Source organism: Pelophylax lessonae (genome assembly GCF_965119305.1).
Source record: "Pelophylax lessonae genome assembly, chromosome: 5".
Taxonomy (NCBI): Eukaryota; Metazoa; Chordata; class Amphibia; order Anura; family Ranidae; genus Pelophylax; species Pelophylax lessonae.
This window is the reverse complement of record NC_138772.1, coordinates 183235027-183254203: the sequence shown is the minus strand read 5'-3', so window position 1 is coordinate 183254203 and position 19177 is coordinate 183235027. Positions and strand designations below refer to the sequence as shown.

Below are 19177 nucleotides of genomic sequence, written 5' to 3'. Positions count from 1 at the left end.
TGTATTATAGCTTGTTTTAACAGAAGGGCTGGCAGCAATGGTACTCACTGACTTTACTGCAACACGAAATAGTGGCAGGAGGGGAGGGGAGGGTTTGGAGATCACTCACACACTAGGAACTGAAAGGTAGGGAGGGAGGATGAGAGAGGAGGGACTCTAAGACATCGGGATGAAGGAGGCATGTAAACTGACCACGATATCATGGATCAGTAGCCATGATTACTATGGTCAGGACAGATAGGGGACACAGGAACAGGCAGGATCAACCAGTTTTTTTACAGCATTGAAAGGGACAAATTACACAGCACAAGCACTATGCTGTTTAACATGCTTTAAAGAAACAGGATCTTAGGATCTTTTTTTTTTTGTAACCTGATTTTCTGACTAATAAGATCTTAGAGCTCTGGATGAAGGAGACCCATTGCTAACTGAATTGGGGAAGAGAGGGAGGGGGGTGTAAAAAAAAAAGAGTAAATGGACTAAAAACCATAAAAATCTGTATTTGCTATGGATCCTGTAAAAAAAGTTTTCTGTTTTGACTTCACTGCAAATGTAATTTAAAAAAAGTGTACTGCAAAATATCTGAAGTATTGATAGTTGGCTATGCAACTTTTCTTATAAGTCCAGTATTGGCAATTAATCTTTCACATCATTAGAGGGACCTTTTAGTCTGTTTTGTTTCCTCACATTCCGTAACTGTGAGAGGTCTGGTAGGCTCCAAGGTGTTCCAACAAAGTTGGTGAACTTTATGTCCATCTATATGGATCTCATTAAGAGATGTAAAAGTGAAGGCAGATAATCTAAAACACAGACCTCCTACAGTTAAAGAGCTAACATTTCCAAAAAATTAGCATAAAACAATATATAAAAATAACAAGCTTAGAGTTATTTTTAATTGATACCTTACATAACTGGCCTAGGTTATAATTTCTATAGCAGGCACATATTAACAACCATTTAGGATTTGTTTATCCCAACCACTAGCAATCTGAAATATATAAAGAAACTCAAAGTTGTCATATATAACCTATAGATAAAACGTTTGCTCTTTTTTGCAGGAGTGATCAAATACCCTCGCAAGCTTTATTTATGTAGTCACAGCAGAGTACTGGGCAATTTATTAAGGCTTATATCTAAAACTTATGTGTGGAGCTTAAATGTATTCCACATGCTCTCTAGTTGTTAGAATATAGGTATTAGAATCACGGGTATTGACATACAGTTAAAAATAGTGCAGGGCTGTGAAAAAATTGTCCAATAATCATATGTAAAAGTCCCAAAATCCAGTGAAGATGATAGTCCCACAACCATTGTCATAGGTAGGAGATCCTGATGTAAACCATGTGACACCTCTCACACACAAAACCTGCTTACCAGATCTCAGGTGACCTCCTGTTAGAGTGATCAACAACTGCCTGTGTGTATCCCAGCTCACCAGCCACAGTGGTAAGAGAAGGTCAGCGTCAGTTAAAACTAGGAGGTACTTCCATGCGGCTTGATCAAATCTAGCAAAATCGGAACATTAAAAATAAAAGATTGCCAACATAGCGTGATACCATACAGTATATACCAGAAAAGTATCAAAACAATCGTGGGTGTAGTCATATTTTCAGCATAAATACAGGGGCATTGATGGAGAATCAAACGCTAAAATCCTTGATATCCAGAAGTTAAAATGGCCGACTTGCGACCGTGCATGTCAGCAGCCCCTGAAGATGTCATGTGTGACTAAACCGTTAAGGTGGGACGTACACACACACCACTACGCATGTGCGGTCGCAAGTCGGCCATTTTAACTTCTGGATATCGAGGATTTTAGCGTTTGATTCGCTAATCAATGCTTGTATTTATGCTGAGTGCACCCACAATTATTTTAATAACTTTCTAGTTTATACAGTATCACTTTTTACAGTATCACGCTGTGTTGGCAGTCTTTTATTTTTAATGTTACAATTTTGCTGGATTTGATCACGCCGCATGGAAGTTCCTCCTGGTTTAAACTGACGTTGACCTTCTCTTACCACTGTATCTGGTGAGCCGGGATATACAGTGGGGATCGAAAGTTTGGGCACCCCAGGTAAAAATTTGTATTAATGGGCACAAAGAAGCCAAGGAAAGATGGAAAAATCTCCAAAAGGCATCGAATTACAGATTAGACATTCTTATAATATGTCAACAAAAGTTTGATTTTATTTCCATCATTCACACTTTCAAAATTACAGAAAACAAAAAAATGGTGTCTGCAAAAGTTTGGGCACCCTGCAGAGTTAATATCTTGTACTGCCCACTTTGGCAAGTATCACAGCTTGTAAACACTTTTTGTAGCCAGCCAAGAGTCTTTCAATTCTTGTTTGAGGTATCTTTGCCCATTCTTCCTTACAAAAGTCTTCCAGTTCTTTGAGATTTCTGGGCTGTCTGTCACGCACTGCTCTTTTAAGGTCTATCCCTAGATTTTCAATTATGTTAAGGGCAGGAGATTGTGAAGGCCATGGCAAAACCTTCAGTTTACGCCTCTTGATGTAATCCCCCATAGATTTCGAGATGTGTTTAGGATCATTATCCATTTGTAGAAGCCATCCTCTCTTTAACTTAAGCTTTTTCACAGATGGCATCAAGTTACCATCCAAAATTTGCTGAAATTTTATTGAATCCATTTTTTTCTTCTACTCGTGAGATGTTCCCTGTACCACTGGCTGCAATACAACCCCAAAGCATGATTGATCCACCCCCATGCTTAACAGTTGGACAGATATTCTTTTCATTAAATTCTGTGCCCCTTCTTCTCCAAACGTACCTTTGCTCATTCCTGCCAAAATTGAAAATGTTCAATTTTAACCTCATCGGTCCACAGAACTTGTTTCCAAAATGCATCAGGCTTGTCTATATGTTCATTTGAAAAGTTCAAACACTGATTTTTGTGGTGAGGATGTAGAAGAGGTTTTCTTCTGATGACTCTTCCATGAAGACCATATTTGTACCAGTATCTCTTTATAGTGGAATAGTGTACCACAACTCCAGTGTCTGCCATATCTTTCTGGAGGGATCGTACAGTCAAACGTGGGTTATGAATTGTTTTTCTCACAATCCTGCGAGCTGTTCTGTCTGATATTTTTCTTGGTCTTCCAGATCTTGCTTTAACTTCCACTGTTCCTGATGACTGCCATTTCTTAATTACATTCCGAACAGAGGATATTGACATCTGAAAATGCTTTGCTATCTTATTATAGCCTTCTCCAGCTTTGTGAGCATCAACTATTTTCAGTTTCAGTTTTCTAGACAACTGCTTAGAAGATCTCATGGTGCTGGTTGTTGGGACAAGGTCAGATGAGTCTGGGCATTTAAAATCTTTGAGATTGACATCACCTGGTCTTCCCAGATGATGATTGAGAACAATCCATGACACTGGCAGGTCTCAGCCTTGCAAAGGGGGCAGTGCATGCTATAAATTCTGCAGGGTGCCCAAACTTTTGCAGATGCCATTTTTTGGTTTTATGTAATTTTGAAAGTGTCAATGATGGAAATAAAATCTAACTTTTGTTGACGTATTATAAGAATGTCTAATCTGTAATTTGATGCCTTTTTTAGATTTTTTCCATCTTTCCTTGGCTTCTTTATGCACATCAATACAAATTTTTACCTAGGGTGCCCAAACATTCGATTCCCACTGTACACCGGCGTTTGTTGACCACTCTAACAGGGGGTCACAAGGGTATGGTAAGCAGGATTTCTATGTGAGAGGTGTCACTGGGTTTACATCAGAATCTCCTACCTATCACAACGGTTGTGGGACTATCACCTTCACTGGATTTTGGGACCTTTACATGATTATTGGACAATTTTTTCACAGCGCTGCACTATTTTTTGCTTTATATTTGTTGTGTTTTTGTATCATGAACACAGTGTTCAGCAGCTTTTTGAGTTTTATTCTGGCCCAGATTTGTTTTTGTTTTTGATTCGTTGACATACAGTTAGTATACAGGCAGCAGATACAGTGTTGCTAACAAAGTCATATTGTATAGTCAGGGAAAGCATATGAATACCAAAACACACCACATCATCAAATAAAGTCAAGCCAAGAGAGAGATACTACTACACCACCCCTTCAACTACACACAGTTTTCTGATCAAAGATAAATACTCACATTGGCAGATGAGTGGTTATTGAAACAGTGAAACTGCGATTAGTGTTTTTTCATCCAAGAACACATAATTATGGTATTTATCTCTCAAGATCATTTTCAGTCCATGTTAATTTGCCTTTGCTGTCTATCCAAATTAATGCTGAACTAGAATCAAACATCATCAGCATCAGTGAGCCCTCCCTTAGCCCTACTATTAAAACGCCCTGCTGAATAAATTAGAGGACAATAATTACCAAAACCACATGTAAAAAGAGCCTTATAAGCCATAGAGTTCACTTCTTAAATGTACAAGAACTGAATGACTAGAACTGCCTGAACTGTTATAGAGATTAGCAGTTTGTTACATTAGGACTTTCATCTGCTGCCCCAACTGCTTCAAAGGGTTAACATTTTTTTTATGGCTGGAAAGAAGAAATAATTCGAAGTGCTGAATATTCCAGCTTGCAGCACTCAGTGATGAAGACTTTGGTCATAGGAATGTATATTAAAATGCAGCCAATAGCATTAATGGCATATTGGGAGGATAGAAACATTTGAGGGGACACTGCTGACTTGTTTATACATAAGCTTATAAGCTGCAGAGCTGTCATTCTGATCCCTGCTATACTTCGTAGCAATTTACGGACCTGGAACTTGCACACAGGTTATACAAACTTTTAATACTTCACTAGCTGCGTGCTTGCTCCTGACCAGTGATGCCTTAGGTAGTAGGGCCAGGATGAGGAGCTAGCAATAGGAGCTCCAGATATTTTTCTACTTACAGTTCCGGATATATATATATATATATATATATATATATATATATATATAAATATATATACAGGGCTCAAAATTTGAAGTCCTGAGCTACTAGCCAGGCCTTAAGTGTTACTCGCCACCAGTTGCCCCACCCAACTCCTACCCTGCCCGCCCCTAATCCCACCCTTAAACACGCCTTGATAAATTTTCTCATAGAATGACACTGTTAAATATTTTTGCATTATTGCAGAAGTTATAAAAGTAAATATTAATAACAACATTATCAGTGCCCATCAGTGCAGCAGCATCAATGAAGCTTATCAGTACGGCCTGATCAGTGCCCATCAGTGAAACCTCACCAGTGCCCATCAGTGAAACCTCCCCAGTGCCCATCAGTGAAGCCTCCCCAGTGCCCATCAATGCAGCCTCCCCAGTGCCCATCAATGCAGCCTCCCCAGTGCCCATCAATGCAGCCTCCCCTGTGCCCATCAATGCAGCCTCCCCTGTGCCCATCAATGCAGCCTCACCGTGCCCATCAATGCAGCTTCACCGTGCCCCTCAATGCAGCTTCACCGTGCCCCTCAATGCAGCTTCACCGTGCCCCTCAATGCAGCTTCACCGTGCCCCTCAATGCAGCTTCACCCGTGCCCATCAATGCAGCTTCACCCGTGCCCATCAATGCAGCTTTAACTGTGCCATCAATGCAGCTTTAACTGTGCCCACCAATGAAGCTTTAACTGTGCCATCAATGCAGCTTTAACTGTGCCCAGTAATGCAGCTTTAACTGTGCCCAGTAATGCAGCTTTAACTGTGCCCAGCAATGCAGCTTTAATTGGGTCCAGTAATGCAGCTTTAATTGGGTCCAGTAATGCAGCTTTAATTGGGTCCAGTAATGCAGCTTTAATTGGGTCCAGTAATGCAGCTTTAATTGGGTCCAGTAATGCACTTACCAGTGCAGGGGAAGAGAGAGGAGAGGAAGAGGAAATCTGGCCGGATAATCACAAAGCACGATCGTTCCGCTGTAACAGCTTTCATTGTAATTGCCGGGCACTCAGACACACACAGTCCCGCCTCCTAGCCCGACTCCTTTGATAGACATCACACGTCCCGATTGGCCAGGTGTTCTGTCCATCAAAGAAGCCGGGCTAGGAGGCGGGACTGTGTGTGTCTGAGCGCCCGGCAATTACAATGAAAGCTGTTACAGCGGAACGATCGTGCTTTGTGATTATACGGCCAGATTTCCTCTTCCTCTCCTCTCTCTTCCCCTGCACTGGTAAGTGCATTGACGGGCATGATCCCCGCTCGATGGACCATCGGCTTTCCTCTTCCCCTGAGCGGCACCTGGCCGGAGCAGCCCCACGCTCGCCATAAATAATTTTCCACTCGCAAAATGCGAGTAGGCGAGTGGAAAATTTGAGGGCTGTATATATATATATATATATATATATATATATATATATACATACAGCTGTGGCACAAAGTCTGCTGCCTCAGTTTATATGATGTCAATTTGCATATACTCCAGAATGTTATGAAGAGTGATCAGATGAATTGCAATTAATTGCAAAGTCCCTCTTTGCCATGAAAATTAAATGAATCCCATAAAAAAAAAGATTTCCTTTGCATTTGTCAAGAAAGCTTCAGGGCGCCTAAGAAAGTACGGCAAGCGGCAGGATCGGGGCACCACCAGTGCTGAGCTAGCTCAGAAATGGCAGCAGGCAAGTGTGAGTGCACCTTGCCATGAGGAAAAAGTGATAACTAAATGGCTTGGGAAAAAAAAATAGAAATTTTGGGTCAATGGCCAGCAGGAAACTCCCCAGACCATAATCCCATTGAGACCTTGTGGTCAGTCCTCAAGAGGCGGGTAAACAAAAAAAAAATGCACAAATTCTGACAAACTCCAAGCTTTGATTATGGAAGAATGGGCTACCACCAGTCAGGGTGTGGCCCAGAAGTTGATTGACAGAATGCCAGGGGGAATTGCAGAAGTCTTGAAAAGGAAGGGTCAGCACTGCAAATATTACCTCTTTGCATAAACTTAATGTAATTGACAAAAAATGCCTTTGACACTAATGAAATAATTGTAATTTTACTTCAGCATACCATAGTAACATCTGACAAAATGATCTAAAAACACTGAAGCAACAAACTGTAACAATTAATATTTGTGTCATTCTCAAAACTTTTGGCCACGGCTGTAGATATATATATTTTTGAGTATATGCATAGGACATGGAAACAAGGCTAAGCAACTCAACTATGCACAAAAAAACATAGGAACTGGGGTGCAAACAAATGGGAGCAGGGGCTCTGGAATGATAAGTCAAATTTTGAAATATTTCACTGAAGCAGGTGGCAGTTTGTTCACGAAGGGTTGGAGAGCGGTACAAAAATGAGTGTCTGCAGGCAACAGTGAAGCATGGCGAAAGTTCCAAGCAAGTTTGGGGCTGCATTCTTGCAAATGGAATTGAAGATTTGGTCAGGATAAATGGTGTTGTCAGTGCTGAGAAATACAAGCAGATACTTATCCATCATGCTATACCATCAGGGAGGCAAGTGATTAGCCCCAAATTTATTCTGCAAGACAACGACCCCAAACATGCAAACATCTCAACATCGAGTCTGGCATTACATGAAGAGAGAGAAGGATTTTAGGTAACCCATATCCACAGGGGATCTGTGGTTTGCTCTCCAAGATGTTTAGAACAACCTACCTACCGAGTTCCTTCAAAAACTGTGTGCACAAGCACTGTGTGTAGCTGGAAGAACTGATGCTGTTTTGAAGGCAAAAGGTGGATTTCTCTTAATTTACTGTCCATTTAGTCAATTGATAAAAAAAAAAAATATTAACACTTCTTTTTTTTTTAAAGCATTCTTAGGTTACAACATTTTGTATACCTGTCTAGCCTTTGTGAGGTATATACAGTAGCTAACAAAAGTGAATACACCCCTCACATTTTTGTAAATATTTTAGTATATCTTTTCATGTGACAACACTGAAGAGATTACACTTTTCTACAATGTAAAGTAGTGAGTGTACAGCTTGTATGACAGTGTAAATTTGCTGTCCTCTCAAAATAACTCAACACACAGCCATTAATGTCTAAACTGCTGGCAACAAAAGTGAGTACACCCCTAAGTGAAAATGTCCAAATTGGGCCCAATTAATTTTCCTCCCTGGTGTCATGTGACTCGTTAGTGTTACAAGGTCTCAGGTATGAATGGGAAGCAGGTGTGTTAAATCTAGTGTTATCGCTCTCACGCTCTCATACTGGTCACTGGAGGTTCAACATGGTGCTTCATGGCAAAGAACTCTCTGAGGATCTGAAAAAAAAATTGTTGCTCTACATAAAGATGGCCTAGGCTATAAGAAGATTGCCAAGACCCTGAAACTGAGCTGTAGCACGGTGGGCAAGACCATAGAGCGGTTTAACAGGACAGGTTCCACTCAGAACAGTCCTCACCATGGTTGATCAAAGAAGTTGAGTGCACATGCTCAGCGTCATATCCAGAGGTTGTCTTTGGGAAATAGACATATGAGTGCTGCCAGCATATCTGCAAAGGTTGAAGGGGTGGAAGGACAGCCTGTCAGTGCTCAGACCATACGCTGCACACTGCATCAAATTGGTCTGCATGGCTGTTGTCCCAGAAGGAAGCCTCTTGATGATGCACAGAAAAGTCCACAAACAGTTTGCTGAAGACAAGCAGACTAAGGACATGGATTACTGGAACCATGTCCTGTGGTCTGATGAGACCAAGATAAACTTATTTGGTTCAGATGGTGTCAAGCGTGTGTGGCGGCAACCAGGTGAGCAGTACAAAGACAAGTGTGTCTTGCCTACAGTCAAGCATGGTGGTGGGAGTGTCATGCTCTGGAGCTGCATTAGGTGCTGCGGGCACTGGAGAGCTACAGTTCATAGAGGGAACCATGAATCCCAACATGTACTGTGACAAACTGAAGCAGAGCATGATCCCCCTCCCTTCAGAGACTGGGCAGCAGGGCAGTATTCCAAAATGATAATGACCCCAAACACACCTCCAAGACGACAACTGCCTTGCTGAAAAAGCTGGGGGTAAAGGGGATTGACTGACCAAGCATGTCTCCAGACCTAAACACTATTGAGCATCTGTGGGGCATCCTAAAAAGGGAGGTGGAGGAGCTCAAGGTCTCTAACATCCACCAGCTCCATGGTGTCGTCATGGAGGAGTGGAAGAGGACTCAAATGGCAACCTGTGAAGCTCTGTTGAACTCCATGCCCAAGAGAGTTAAGGCAGTGCTGGAAAATAATGGTGGCCACACAAAAGCTTGACACCTTGAGCTCAATTTGGACATTTTCACTTCGAGGTGTACTCACTTTTGTTTCCAGCGGTTTAGACATTAATGGCTGTGTGTTGAGTTATTTCGAGGGGACAGCAAATTTACACTGTTATACAAGCTGTACACTCACTACTTTATATTGTAGCAAAGTGTAATTTCATCAGTGCTGTCACTTGAAAAGGTATAATAAAATATTTACAAAGGGGTGTGCTCATTTTTGTGGGATACTGTATATATATATATATATATATATATATATATATATAGATAGATAGATAGATAGATTGTACCCCCCCCCCCCCCATATGTATATTTGTATGTATATTTATTTATATTATTTTCTAATAATTATATCATTATTTTTTTTAACATACTGAAACACAGTTATAGCCTTTTTATATTATTTTCTTTGTTAAATATATTTACCTTTGTATAACATTTTGAAAAACCTATCACTAATATAAATCAGAAGTGCATGAAAGTGAAATGCAATCATGAAATCAACATCTTTTTCTTACCAAATGTATCTAAATGCTTTTTTGTGCTCCTGCAAAGGACAAAAAAAAAGCGTATTATCAAAATAGGCCTTACCTTGTTTAGTTGTATGCCTCTGCTTCTTCTGTTGAAAGGTGATTTTAACAAAGCAGAAGAGGCACAGCACCAGGAAGGCTCGTTTGTACTCCATGGCGATCCCAAGCGCTGTTTGAAGTACAGTGTGTTCCTGCACTTTATTAAATACGCCTATAATAAAAACATCTGTTCAGGAACTCCTTCCACATCATGAGCAAAGCATTCCTAAACCTCTGCAGAGCCTAGCAATAGGCATTATAATACAATTATGTCTGCTAATAAAGATCTGGAAAATGCTAGTTTTATGGTACTTAAGGGTATAGCAAGTTATAAACTCTGATTAGGCATGCATCTTAAAACAATACTAAATCTAATTAACTACTTTGACCAAAAAAAAAAAATCTGTTGTACATTACTGGCAAACAGAAGTGTTGCAGTTATTTTAGAAATAAGAAATTTATGGAATCTTTGAGTGAGCTGTGACAGATGGTTACACAATTTAACTTGTCATTGTATTTGGTAATGAGATTCTATATTACTAGGAGTAAACATGGAGTTCACAGGAGCCCTAGTATAAATTAGAAGCATATTTACTGCCTTTTCTGTACAGCAATCAGGGCTGGCCCTAGACATTGTGCTGCCTGGGTCCGAGAATGAAATGCTGCCCCCCCCCCTCGAACAAATCATGCCCACTAAAAGGCCCCCACATTCATAAATATAAAATTTAGAAAATATTATATACAGTATACTGATATCTTTTTCATAACTCACCACCAAACACCCACTGTCTGTCCTCAGTCCTCCTGTCACTCCTGTGTCTGCCGTGGCCACCACCCTGGAAGATCCAGCCTGCACTGCGTGAGATGGAGTGCGCTGTTTTTGACGTAATTGTGCACACCACGATCACGCGAGGGCCGCTCTTCAAAGTAGACACTCCGCCTCCTCATACTCATCAGTTTGCACTACGGGCGGCAGTATGAGATGGGGAAATGCCACCTGTAACGTAATGGCACACAAAATTGTTGGGCGTCATATTGCTGCCCCTCTCAAAGTTCTGCCTGGGTCCAATGGACCCAGCGGGACCCATGGTAGGGCCGGCCCTGACAGCAATACAACACTTTGCTCAAGTGAACTGACATTGCTACCTTAATCAGCTACTAGAGCAACTCAATACTGTCCTGTGTAAATAAATTTCTCCTAGGGCCCTTTCACACGGGCTTTCTGATTGGGGCCACCAGTCGGTTTTTCAGGCGAACCTGATCGGATGCTCCATGCACCCCTATGGAGCAGCGGATGTCAGTGTTGCTATCTGATCCGATCCTGTCCGTGAAATCCAGGTGTAAGGAAACCCTATTTTCCATCCGTCTGGAGGATCGGATCGGATGAAAACGGACAGGCGGACCGTTTTCATCCGATCTCCCATGGAGGAGAGCAGGGATCTGACAGGTCTGTCTCTGCACAGTGAGCGGAGATGGACCTGTCATCCGCCTGCTCAGCGGGGATCGGCGGATCAATCCCCATTGAGTAAAATGGAGTCTGCCGGGCAGAAAGCCCATGTGAAAGGACCCTAATGCTTTCTACTATGATAGTGTTAGAATTTATTTTGAACCATGACAAGGAGCGCTGTGTATGGTTACATAGTTTGTAAGGTTGACAAAAAGACAGGTCCATGCAGTTCAACTTATATGTGTGTGATTTTTATTCTCTAACAATTTCCATAGCCCTGTATAATCTGTTTCCTGAGGAAGGCATTTCAAAGCTTTCAGAAGGTGTCAACACTCTCAGCTAGAACCACTTTCCGGGGAGGGAATTCTACATTTTTATTACAATAACAGTAAAGAACCCTTTCCATAATCTACAGTTACACCTCCTTTCTTATAACCCCAAATAATGGCTTTGTGTCCTCTTTATGGACCTTACAGTAAGCAGTTCATCACAGTGACTGAAGTCATCTAAAGACAACCTTCATGTTTCTATTAGTATAGGTTTCAATTAACATCTTAAAGGTATATAGGAGTATACAGCTACTGAAGGTACATAGAAGTATACAGCTACTATAACATTTTGTTCAGAGGCTTCTGGTATAGATATGAGTACTTCCAGACTCTGGACACAGAGCTGAAATACAACAGGACATTTTACTTCTGAGAACTGAAAGAATTACCATAGATAACCAACAGACATGCGGTCCTAAATGCGATCTTTAAAGTGTCATACAACTATCATAACATGCTATAAAACAGAGTGTGAACACTCAAAAAGTCACTAAAGCATTTGTTTAGTGTAAAGTAAAATATACCGGGTTGATCCTGCCTTCAGCTGTCCTTCCCATTTTCTCTGTGTCCCCACTGCAGGCTGAGTTTGTGAAGATAAGCTGGTGTCCTCTATGGAGCATGCTCAACTTCAGTTCCCTTCTAAGCTCTTCATTTCCTCCTTTTTCTTATCTGTACAGTCCACATGAGTCACACATGTGGGCGTATATACAGGGATAAATGAGACTCCCCTCCCTCTTCCTTCATTTCCTCCTATTGCTAAACATTATGGGGGCTGGATATAGTATGCAGATTGATTACATTCACTAAGAAACTCAAAAAAGCTTTGTTTTAATATAAATCAGTATTACATATATTGAAAGTAAATACCAATTCCTTTGAAGTATAAGAGAACCTTGGATGCAGATGCCATTTGAATAAAATGAAAGCTAGTGTCAATCATCTTTGATTCCGCCTACACCATATTAATGCACAAAAAAAATACACATTTGATGTTCAATAAAGATTTATAGGGAGCTGTAAAATAGTTATTTGATATTTATAATCTAATTTTAATTTCTTTTCTGAAATGTTTTTTTTTTTAGTCATCTGGCCAGCACAGCACCAATCAGGGTTGGGCAGACACAGTCTTATACTGTGAAGAGCACACATCAGAAGAATAATAGAAGCCCCTCCCAAGGATCTTTCTCTGCAGATACTAAAGAACAGGGAAAGATCTTGTGACTACACAACAACACTTAAGAAATAAGGTACAGTACTTGGAGGATTTAAAAAACAAAACAAAATACAGTGGCATGATATACATGATTTATGTGCATAAATTATGGTAATTACCACTTCCCTGTTTAGTATCACTTTAAGATGTCCTCAACCACTTGCCGACCACCCGCCCCATATATACTGCGGCAGGCTGACTCGGCTGCGCGAGTCGATGTATGAGTATTTCGGTTCACAGGAGTGGTGGTGGGGGGTGAGCGCAGGGATGCCGATCCACGGGGCTGGATTGCCACTGGGCACCAGCGATCACTCCCAGCTGAGAGAGAAGGACGGTCAGCTGTTGTAAACACAGCTGACGTTGTTCTCTCTGAAATGATCATAGAGCCCATGTGATCCTTCTATATAGGATCACAGGTCTCTATGGTTATTTCACAAGCCCATCCCCCCCACAGTTAGAAAACACTCCCCTAGGCTCACATTTAACCCTTTAACACCCCTAGGTTAATTCCTTCCCTGCCAATGTCAATATTACAGTAACAGTGCATATTTTTAGCACTGATTACTGTAGTAATGTCACTGGTCCCCCCAAAAGTGTCAAAAATGTCAGTTAGGGCTCCGAACTGTCCGCCGCAATGTTGCAGTCCTGTTAAGAATCGCAGATCGCTGCCATTACTAGTAAAAATAAATAAAAATTACATAAATCTTTTCCCTAGTTTGTAGACGCGATAACTTTTGCGCAAACCAATCAAAATATGCTTATTGCTATTTGTTTCTATCAAAAATATGTAGCAGAATACAAATTGGCCTAAAAGGATGAAAACTTTTCATTTTTACATTTGTTTTTGGGAATGTTATATAGCAGAAAGTGAAACATTTTTTTTTTTTTTGTTAATAGCGCAAAAAATAAAAATCGTACAGGTGATCAAATACCACCAAAAAAAAAGCTCTATTTTTGGGAAAAAAGGACATCAATGTTTTTTCTGTACAGCGTCGCATTACCGTGCGATTGTCCGTTAAATTAACGCAGTGCCGAATCGCAAAAAAATGGCCTGGTCATTAAGGGGGCAAAATCTTCTGGTCCAGAACTAGTTAATGATTTTAAACAAAAAAAAATACTTCAGCAGAACGTCCAAATAATCCCCTGTTGGAGTTTTTAGTTAAAACATCAGAATGTGTTAAATATGTATGTCTCACCTCTAAACTAATTTTCACTGCATATTTTGTAAAACATACAGTCTAAAGAAAGATCATGACAAATTCCCTGGGTTCTGTTACTTACCTGGTCCAGGTACCTTAGGTTGCTCAGATGTGATCACTAGATTATGTTTGCCCACAGCTTCTCCTCAACACGTCTTCTGCTCTTATTCATCAAGCTGTCAATAGCATCTGTAGAGGTGTAGGTTGGCATAGACTAAAGCTGGCCACACATACAGGCTGAGCAAAGGAAACCTACAGATTCCTCCATCCAGGCGTAACAGTGTGGATGGACAAATGCCCTCTGTTGGGCTATTGTATTCCGAGAGACAGAGCTGTTGGCTATCAAAATACCCAAACAATGCCTACCTCTACTTGGATACAGGTGCTGTTCAGCCGACAGGTGCTGTTTTCCGACACGCTTCAGACAAGTGATGATTGAACAATTGACTTTTGAAGATGCCACCAGGGCCATACACTGCTGAAATCCAGCGAGGAATTGAGCTAGCAGGAATTATCTGACCATCTTTAGACAGTCTTACTTAAAGCAGAACTCCGGGCAACTAAATACACATAGGCGTGCACAGGGGGTGTGCTGGGTGTGCCTGGGCTCACCCTAATGCATTGTCAATTCCCCTTACTGCCCGGGCTTCCCCCGCATTGGCCCCCCTGCCCCGTAGTGCTTCTGGCTTGCCTCCTCTCTCCCCAGCACAGCCAAGTGGATGACACCAGTGTTCAGGAGTACAATGGTGCCTTCCTTCCAACTCCCTGCCTTCTGACTGGACAGCAAAGAAGCAGCAGCAGGCTGATGAGGTCATGCCACTGTTCTCTCTTCCTATCAGCATGTATCTTATCAACACATTTGCAGCTGTACAGAGGATTGCAAGAGGGAGATACTAAGTCATGTTCAGGTAATTATATCTTTAGAAATAATATAGGTACCATTTCAGTCTTCGTAGATGACACAAAGCTTTGCAGTGGAATAACTTATTTACAGGATGTCTCCAATTTACAAGCTGACCTCAATGCACTGTTTCATTGGGCAACTATGTGGTAAATGAGGTTTAATGTTGATAAATCTAAAGTTATGCACCTGGGGGGACGAATATGCATGCATCATACATACTAGGTGGAGTGGAACTGAGGCATAGCAGAGAAGGATCTGGGTGTTCTGGTAGATCATAAGCTTAATAATAGCATGCAATGCCAAGCTGCGGTTTCCAAAGCAAGTAAAATCCTTTCTTGTAATAACAGAGGCATGGGCTCCAGAGAGAGAGAGATATCATTTTGCCCCTGTACAGATCATTAGTAAGACCTCGTCTGGAATATGCAGTTCAATTTTGGGCACCAGTTCTTAAAAAGGATATCGGGGAGCTGGAGAAAGTGCAGAGAAGGGCAACCAAACTTATAAAAGGCATGGAGGAGCTCAGCTTTGAGAAAAGAGGAACTGAATTTATTCTCTCTTGAGAAGATGAGATTAAGGGGAATATGATCAACATTTATAAATACATAAGGGGTCCACATAGTGAACTTGGTGTTGAGTTGTTCACTTTAAGGTTAACACAGAGGACAAGGGGGCACTCTTTACGTCTAGAGGAAAACAGATTTAGTCTCCAAATACGGAAAGGTTTCTTCACCGTAACAGCTGTGAAAATGTGGAATAGACTCCCTCCAGAGGTGGTTCTGGCCAGCTCACCAGATTGCTTTAAAAAAGGCCTGGATTCTTTCCTAGGTGTAAATAATATAAGTGGGTACTGATATTTATAGGTAAATTTGATCCAGGGAATATCTGATTGCCTCTCGGGGATCAGGAAGGAATTTTTTTTCCCCTGCTGTAGCAAATTGTATCATGCTTTGCTGGGGTTTTTTCACCTTCCTCTGGATCAACTGCGGGTATAGGATTGTGTACATGGGATTGTATGGTTGGGTTTTCTTTACTGTTTTTTTTTTTATTGGTTGAGCCAGATGGGCTTGTGTCTTTTTTCAACCTGACTAACTATGTAACTAGGAAAGTAAGTCCCGGGTCACACTTGTGCGATGCGGGAAGGCTGCGAATTCGCAGCCTGTTCCTGCATCGCAAACGCACCCCTGGCAGTTCACACTGCCATATGCGATACGCTGGGGGTGTCAATGAAATGTTAACGACACCCCCAGTTTGATTGCATATTGCAGTGCGATCTTTACAGTTCGCACATGATCGGATCACACAAGTGTGAACCACTGTGCGATCCGATCCTGATGCGGCTGAAAAAAAGGGTCCTGTGTGACTTTGGTGCGGGTGCAGTACGAATTTAGCCATGCAAAGTGTATGGCTGAATTCGCACCGCACAGCCGATCGCATGTAATGAAGGAGCAGTGCGCTTCGATATTACATGCGATCGCCGCAGCCGCAAGAATGTGAACCGGCACTTAGATACCACTTTTATTATTTAGAACACGTCGCATATTTTGAATAAACGTACTATTATTACAAACAAGATCAATGTATATAAATAACAATCAGATGTTTGGTTACTCGGCTGCCGCATTCGAACAAAAAAAAAGAAATCAAACGTTTTCGATTGACCAATTTAAAAAATTAAATGATTCGAACGTTTTGAATAGAAAAAAATTGGTAAATTCTCAGAAAATTCCAAAAATACATAGAAAGAATTCTGAATACGTATTGAGCTAATCAACCGAGTTTAACGAAACTTAAAAAAACTAGATTAACGAATCGAAAGGAAGCAACATTTTTTTTTCATGCACATGTCTAGTGTAAATCTTGTATGAAACCAAAAAGTCAGAAGAAAGATAATAGCAAAGGTACACAAGCAAGGTTTGCATGTGTACCTTGTGACCATCAACCATAACTACATAAAGCCGAATTACCCCTTCATTATATTTCAGCTGAATATATTACAGGTGCTTCTGAACTAAAGATGTTCAATGTCTTTCAGATTTTTTCTTTGTATTTGTAAAGCAGCCGCAGCCTGAAGAGAAAAGCCTGTCCTCTGCCAGCAGCTGCAGAGTGGGATCCTTTCTTGCTGTGGGGAAGAAGTGGTCCCATTGGTCTGACACAATGTTACATACTGAATCAGATCCAGAGCTCTGCCATCAGCAAAGCTTATTCTCCCCACGGATTGGAGAGGGCTTGCTCAGATTTAGGAGTGGGCAGTGAGCATGTCGGAGACCACTGCTTCTCCACACATGGCTAGGGTCTGACTATGCAGCAGTTGGTGGCAGAGGACAGGCTTTTCTACTCCTATTTTTTAATTTTAATTTTTGATGGAACGTAAGTATCTGATTTAAACTAAGAAGCTACTAAAATCTTTTAAGCCCATATGAATATGAAATGTACTTTTAAAATCTGATCTCACTTGTGAAACAAGTAAAATGGCTGTTTTCAGATCCACCTCTGTGAAATAAAATTAATCTAGGCCTTATTTACTAAAGTGTATAGTTAGGTCATGTGAAGCAAACTAAGTGTGATTTTCAAGTATCCAATTAGGGATGAGCTTCAGATTTGCACTGACCATGAATTCAACCCAAACTAGAGCTGTTCCTGTGTTTGTTGAACAGGTGAACAAAATTACCAGGTTTATCTGGTTCATCTGCCCACTCAAACCACCAGCTGCTGCAGACAGAAGTCATTCATCTAGTGATGGTATTACCGCTGCCACTAAATTAAGCTTCTGGACGCCCACCAGTTTGTTTCAAATGGTATAAAAAACAGCAAACATCCCAGTTGATGTCATTGGCCACCAGCTGGCCCAGGAGCTGTCATTTGTAATGAGAATTAATTGGGAGAGGATTGGCAGCATTGGTCATCATGTTTATGCGTTCTTCATGTGATGGATCTACTCTAGATGAGTAAAAAGGAGTACATTCACATAGAGGAGTCAGATATCTGTGCCCCCCCTCTTAGCTCATAGGGGTCTTCTGATAAGTCTCCTTTGCAGACCCCAACATCATCCACCCAGCCATTTGGGGATTAGGCCCTTTTTGAGGGTATGTAGCTCGGTATAATTCAGAGGGAGAGGGTTGCATACTTGCTGCCCCTCTTTTTATTGACAAGCCAGGCTCCATGCCTAAATACGGGTCTGATATTTTGGGGTGATTCCATGACTTTTTTTTAGTGTGCATGTGGTGTCCCCCCTTAAAATCCAAACCAGCCCCCTATTTAGACTAAGGGTCCGGAATGAATTTTTTAATATTGTTATTTGCTATATTCTTTTTTTGATTTTGTTGTTTTGTGGGGATCCCACTTAGAATTCATACTAGACCTTTAGGCTGGGTTCACACTAGCGGCTGCAGCTCACAGCAGGGGGTCTGGTGCGTCCCTGTTCTCCGTTACAGGTGCGAATCAGGTCCAAATTTTTGCCCGAATTCAGACTTAAAACAGAGCCAAGGATGCACAGGACTCTTTTTCCAGTGCGGACTCTGGCCTCCCCAGAGGTGTATAAACTGGCTCCATTGAGAGCCGGTCACACTCTCCTGTCATGCAAATTGGATGCGGGGAGCCCCGCATCCAATTCGCATAAGTGTGAACCCAGCCTTATCCTAGATTGTGATCTGGTATGGATTTTTGAGAGGGCCTTATGCAAAAAATGGCAAAGGTTCCCATCAAAATCTCTATCAAACCCTTATCCTAGGTAGGGGTCTGGTATGAAAATTTAAGAGGGGCCAAATGCAAAACAATATATAAAAATGCCATTGTGTCCTCATTTTTGCCAAATGCAAAACAACATAAATAGCATGGTGTCCCCCCAAAATACATGGCAAAAAACCTTGTCCCTATATTGATGAGGATAAGGGCCTCATCCCCACATTCCTGGCCTGGTGGGTGCAGGAATCTGTATTTAGTGGACCTATTGGAATATGGAAGCCCCCTTTAACCACTTTAATACTGAGCACTTTCACCCCCTTCCTGTCAAGACCAATGTTCAGCTTTCAGCACTGTCACACTTTGAATGACAATTGTGCAATAATGCAACACTGTACTCATATGAAATATTTTTTGAGACAGATAGAGCTTTATTTTGATGGTATTTAATCACCACTGTTTTTTTTCTTTTTTTGCTAAACGAAAAGGGACTGACAATTTTGAGGGAAAGAAAATGTTTTTCTTAGTGTGTTATAAAATGTTGCAAATAAGCAATTTTTCTTCTCACGGATGTGTGCCGATGAGGCTGCACTGATGGGCACGGATGAGGTGGCACTGATGTCCACTGTTGGGGCTGCAC

At 41.3% G+C, this 19177-nt stretch overlaps 1 protein-coding gene across 2 annotated transcripts in view; it reads right to left on the bottom strand.

Annotated features, from left to right (window-relative positions):
* CLEC3B (C-type lectin domain family 3 member B) overlaps nucleotides 1-9982 on the bottom strand; it is a 38549-nt gene extending 28567 nt beyond the window's left edge. The window contains exon 1 of one of the 2 annotated variants that reach the window (XM_082259791.1): nucleotides 9790-9982. In XM_082259791.1, the coding sequence (XP_082115917.1) occupies nucleotides 9790-9883 (94 nt within the window). In that variant the 5' untranslated portion in view covers nucleotides 9884-9982. The remainder of the gene's footprint in view (nucleotides 1-9789) is intronic. The other variant, XM_082259790.1, reaches the window with a different exon arrangement.
* Between the last annotated feature and the right edge of the window lie 9195 nt (nucleotides 9983-19177).